General features: G+C 36.2%; 1 protein-coding gene across 1 annotated transcript; it reads right to left on the reverse strand.

Moving 5' to 3' along the window:
• Positions 1–653: 653 nt before the first annotated feature.
• Positions 654–3,677, reverse strand: LOC125264073. The gene is made up of 9 exons (XM_048183318.1): positions 3,626–3,677; positions 3,487–3,543; positions 3,210–3,443; positions 2,473–2,517; positions 2,249–2,326; positions 2,013–2,041; positions 1,575–1,628; positions 1,265–1,336; positions 654–1,123 (listed from the first exon to the last, which is right to left on the reverse strand). Exons 1-9 carry the CDS (start codon positions 3,675–3,677, stop codon positions 1,004–1,006), a joined length of 741 nt encoding a protein of 246 aa, XP_048039275.1. The 3' UTR covers positions 654–1,003.
• Between the last annotated feature and the right edge of the window lie 2,330 nt (positions 3,678–6,007).

Below are 6,007 nucleotides of genomic sequence, written 5' to 3' on the forward strand. Positions count from 1 at the left end.
ATATCAGAAAGCTTATATCATTGTTTTCTATTTGGTTTCAATTGTTTTCATTAATTATTTTCATTATTTGTTTACAATTGTTTTCATCAATTGTTTTCTATCTTTAATGCTTTTTTTTTTTTTTTTTTTTTTTAGATATTTTTAAAATGTTATTTACCTCTAAACTACTACATTTATTAATAATGTAATTTAATAATATAATTTCAGCACATTGTTTCATGTAAATACAAAATAACTCCTTAAGAAAATTTGTTAAAATAACTCAAATGTCTCACACTGGGTGTCTCTGCTGACCTCTTGTGGAAAAAAATATATGACTTTTGCCACTAATTGGCCTTTAGCTCTATATGGAGCAAACGAACTGTTCCTCTGGGTCCTAAAGTCAGATTTTCTTCAGGTTTTTTTTTTTTTTTCTTCTTCAGTATGCATTCAGGTTTATATTTATACATTATAAAATCATTTTTTGGTAAAATTGTAGCATTTTTACTTTTCATTTTGAGCATTTTTAGATTTGTATTCATACTTGAAGTGTCAGATATTGTAATAATTCAAGAAAAACAAAACAACAACAAGTTAAAAACAAGAATATTTATTTGAAAGAGCTCATTTTAATTCACAATTTTAATTCACAATTTTAAACAAATGCTGTTGCAGCTTTAAAAAAATGCTAATGCTGTTATAATTTCACCATTTATTTGTCATTTAATGAGAATGATGTAAGAGAGTAAAAGTGTCGTCATTTTCTAGACTTTGTCCAAACCTGCAGCTCTGAATGAATAATAAAGACACTAGCATTAACTGATCAACAAGCAGACAGAAACTATACAAAAAACATGCTGAACTGAGAAAAATAAGCAATAACTACAAATAAATCAGAGCATCACTTGGGTTTGTTTGTGAACATGTAAAAGACATTGAAAGTATTTATAATGGCACTGAATGACACCATTAGGACTCAGTTCTATTAGATTCATCTTCTTCTGCTCATGTGGTTTTTGTGTCATTATTTGACTGATTTGTGATGGTTCTTGTTCACAGAGGCATAAAGTTCACTGCAGTTTTCCTGAGATCCAGCTTTTGCTCCTCTGATGGAAGCATAAGTCACTTTATCATCACAGCGAACCTGAATGAACATCACAGTTATTGTTTCAACACACAATTATTACAGCATGATGTTTGAGCTCAATTCATGACACAAATTCAGAAGAAAACACAAACTATCATGTTGAGAGAAGCTGGACAACATCAGGGAAGTGTTTCTCACCTTCTTCTTTTGGTCTTGGTTTTTACTGTACGCAGTGACCTCAGAATAAGTCACATGATCATCTGTCTGCTCCTAAACACCAATGGAAATATGACAAACCAAGATATTAAAGGCCGTTCCATCACTTTACACAGGTGCTGCAAATGTTTCAGGTAAAATATGTGTAAAACGAGCGTCATGTGACAACTTCATCTACAAGTTTAGATTAAATCTATTATTCAGACATGACTGTAGTAGACTGAGTTCAATTCTGGCAGTTCCAGTTGTGTCCTCTAGGGGGTGTGTGTGCTTATGTTGAGTGTGAATTTACCTGTTGAGGAAGAGTGTTCTGTCCTGTTGGATAGACAGGTCGTGTTTGATGATCCTGTAAAAAGAGCAGTTATTAGTAAAATCCTCCTCCTGCATTCTCCTCTCTTGTGTGGTTTATTGATGCCAAGTTTCCACAATGACGTTATGATGACAGATCCTTGTGACATGAATGATGTTACAGGAAAATCACCACAGTGTCAAATATACACAAATATACACAGATTATTGAAGATGAATCATATTGTTCACTGGCAGTAGATGAATGTAAATGTTGATTGTGTCGTTGGTTCATCATATTTATTCTTATCTGTGAGTTTTAGAGCAGAAACAGTTCAAATACACTAACCTGTCATTATATAATCTGACTAATACGAGTGTCATATTTCAGGATCAGAGCTTATAAACACTAATAACTCATGGATCGACCTACAATACTCACCTCAGAGTCATCAGTTCCTCTTCTGTTATCTGAAACAGAACGTCAAGAGAATATTGATGATCAAACACACAATACAGTCTCCAATTAAACTGATTTTATAATAATTCTAGTGCTGTAGAATAGAAACATTAAACTCTGTCTGAGAGGAATTCTGTCTGAATTACACGTTTATTTTATCAGATGTTTTGGACTTTTTGTCTGTTAAAGTATATATATGAGAAACTGTAAAAACTCACCGTCTCTTTTTCTGCGAATCATCCAGAGAATAAGAGCAGGAAGGAGAACAGCGAATGAAGCGACAACAATCACAATCACTGAGAGAGAGACGATATTACAGTCATATTAATACTGATGTCCACTGAGCTCATTTTCACTACAATGAGTTCATTTAGATCCTGATTCTAGAAAAACTCCAGAGTGTGAAAACAAGCACTGAAATGAGGATGATCTTCATACACACCTGGAGAGGTTGGAGTCAGTGTTGATGCTGTAGTTGATGGTACAACTATTAAAAACAAAATCATATTTGATTGCATGAACACAACATCAATACATTTCTTTCACAAACCGTGATGATTTATTTCAGCTGCTGTAGTTCAGATCAGATCCGTATCATTGATGGGATTGTGCTGAAGATGTTCACATTAATATGACATGACTTGTGTTTAATAAATGCTCACTATGATTTTAGTCATTTAAGCTAAAAAACTCAATTCTCTCATTCACATATATACGATGGAGTATATTTACTCTAGAATATGTATTCATTAGCGTTTGAGCTGACTTCCTATTTGTGTGGGGAAGTGAACGATTGAGGTCTACAATTTCATTATGGTTTGATAAGCTCTTTCTCAGTAATTGACACTGTAAACCACTTAAATAAGAAAGTCATGAATAAACACCTTGTTGTTCAGTAAATCCAGGTGTTTGTGCAGCTGCTGTCCTCTCAGAGTTTGGAGTATTTAATGACTTCTGATTCTCTGTACAAATGAAAGGATGGATGAATTAAAGCCAGTATGAACCACTGAAGTGAGAGACTGATGATGTGTGACAGTGATCATGTGATCATGAACCTTGTGTAGGAGCTTGCTGTAGTTTGGCTTGATTTCTTCTCAGAGTTTGAGAAGATGAATGTTCAGATGTTCATCTGTAGGACATTAACATCATATTTTACAGTAGTAATAGTTGGTTTCTCACCTGAATACTTGACAGTGTATCTGACTGAGGTCTGGAGTTGATTTCTGAGAGTAAGCTGACATCTCCACTCTCTGTTGTCATCTTCATTCAGGAGTGTTGTAGTCAGAGTGATGATACAGTGATCTGATGAGAATAATATCTGATATCTGGAGTCTGTCTTCAGATCAACACCAGCCTGATTCACCCACAACAGATGAAGACCCTCATAACTGAACCCAATCACCACAGGAGAATCTAGAATACAACTGACAGGAGAGAGTCACAGAGCGACCTGGACTGATCTCAGTCTGTGAGGATGATGATGATGATGATGATGAGGATGGAGAGACTGAAACTAAGACACAAGACAAAATAATCAACTGAGTTTAAAGGGAAAATACTGCCTTTTTAAATTGATCACATAATCATAAACTCACCATGAAGAACATGCAGATCAACATCGTTCATAAGTTCCTTGTTTTCCTCCATTCACATAATTGTTGGCAGATGTAAGATCCATGAATCTTCTTCTGTGACGTTCTTGATGTTCAGAGAGCAGTCAGACCCCAGACTCAGTCTCTCATGTCTCTCTGTGACTTTATTCTTTATCCCTTCAGTTCAATCAGTTCAACTGCTGTTGAATGTCTGAATATGTTATAGTAGGTCCATGTAGTTGAGTTTGCAGTCAGAAAGATCATTATTACAGGACAGACGGACTTTTTCACCAGAACTGATGAACACATGAGCATCATTCACTCCACTGGACCCTGAAACACAAGTACATGTAATGATCATAATGCTATATATTAATAAATGAAGGTAAAACATACCAGCATATAAAGCAGAAGATTCAAATCATACAGTCTTTTTCCCTCATTAACACAATCATCAGACTCTCCAGAATAAAGTGTTTGTCTTGATCATGTAGCTGTTGAAATCTCTGAATATGAAGATAATTGTTGATCATCAGATGTTTGAGTGACTCTATGTCCAGTATCAGGAATAATACAGTATGATCTGTATGTATCAATACACAACTCTGAGATCACAACGTGAATGTGTGCAAGAATAAACTGAGCATGTTCAAATCAACTCTTTCCAGACTAATTCCACTAAATGTCTTTAGAGAAAATCCAGATTTCTTTACCTGTGAGAAGTGAAGAGAGAATGATCAGTCCCAGCAGACACAGATCACACTGATCAGCCATTTTCTGTTTCTCTCAGTCTTTCTCTTCATTATATAGTTATATAGTTACAGCTCTTCCTCTAAACACTGTCAGCTCCTCCTGTGTGTGTGAACTTCCTCTAGTCTGACCGACTAAAGTGTGAAATCCTGCTAGACTTGATATATGTATATATATAGTGACACTGTACCAGTGCATGATGGAGAAGTGTTGCTTGTCTTTTTCATTAATGCTCAAATGTAATTTACAGCACATTTAAACTGTAATAGGAACTGTCCCTCAAGAGCATCTGATGATGATGTGCCCTAACCATAACCATAACCATAATCATAACCATAACCATAACCATAACCATAACCACTAACATGAGAGAGATCAGGCTTTGACAGGACAGCGCTTGTGAAGCTTGTTCTTCAGTGTGATAAAGTTCATATTGTAAACCACACTGGCTCAACACACATCTGATCTGAACTCAGTCTATAAGGATGTACTTTTGCACACGAGAACATTTACTGTTAGTTTCATTTCTTTATTTTTAAATTTCCTGCATGCAGTTAAATTATAGAAATAAAATCATCAAATTATTAGTGCTCAAACAAACTCTTTATTAAAAGTCACTGGACTACATAACGACGTGTTCATCCAAACACCATCCTCAGTTGTAAAAACACAGGAAGTGAAGGACCTGCTGCAGTCACATGACCAGCACACAAATAGAAGTCACATGACTTAGGTTAACCACATAGTAGATGGTGTTCCTCTGCGCTCATGGTAGAGCCTCTTCTCCTCCCGCGGTGGAGCACACTGACCCGTCCACACAGCGCCGTGGCATCGTTTCTAAGACAGCGTTATATACGTGAGTCACATGATGTCTCAAACCCCTCCTCTATTCAATGAGGGACGCTCCACCCTCACATGAAGGGCACATGCATCTCGTTAGTTTTCTCTGTCCAGAATCCTCACCTCATGGATGTGAAAGCTGTGTTTCTTTTGGTGTAAGTGATGTAAACTGCTGAGTCCTGCCCTGAAGAGCTCGTCTGTGAGAGCCATGTGTCCATAAAGTGGCTGTTTTGTTTCCCCTGTGGACAGATCCTTGCATTCCTCACTGCACTTAAAGGGTTAGTTCACCCAAAAATTAAAATTCTGTCATTAATTACTCACCCTCATGTCGTTTCACACCCGTAAGACATTTCATTAATCTACGGAACACAAATTAAGATATTTTAGTTGAAATCCAATGGTCAGTGAGGTCTGCATAGCCAGCAATGACATTTCCTCTCTCAAGATCCATTAATGTACTAAAAACATATTTAAATCAGTTCATGTGAGTACAGTGGTTCAATATTAATATTATAAAGTGACGAGAATATTTTTGGTGCGCCAAAAAAACCAAAATAACGACTTGTTTAGTGATGGCTGATTTCAAAACACTGCTTCAGGAAGATTCAGAGCATAAATGAATCAGTGTATCGAATCTGCTGATCGGAGCGCCAAAGTCACGTGATTTCAGCCGTTGGCAGTTTGACACGAGGGTGTGAGTAACAAACACATTTGAGTTGATTTTGAGCAGCAGTTAATTAGTCTAATGACATTCACCTGATTGAGCTACACAAGACAAACAGAAGTGAGGAAACT

This window comes from Megalobrama amblycephala, linkage group LG3 (assembly GCF_018812025.1).
Source record: "Megalobrama amblycephala isolate DHTTF-2021 linkage group LG3, ASM1881202v1, whole genome shotgun sequence".
NCBI lineage: Eukaryota > Metazoa > Chordata > Actinopteri > Cypriniformes > Xenocyprididae > Megalobrama > Megalobrama amblycephala.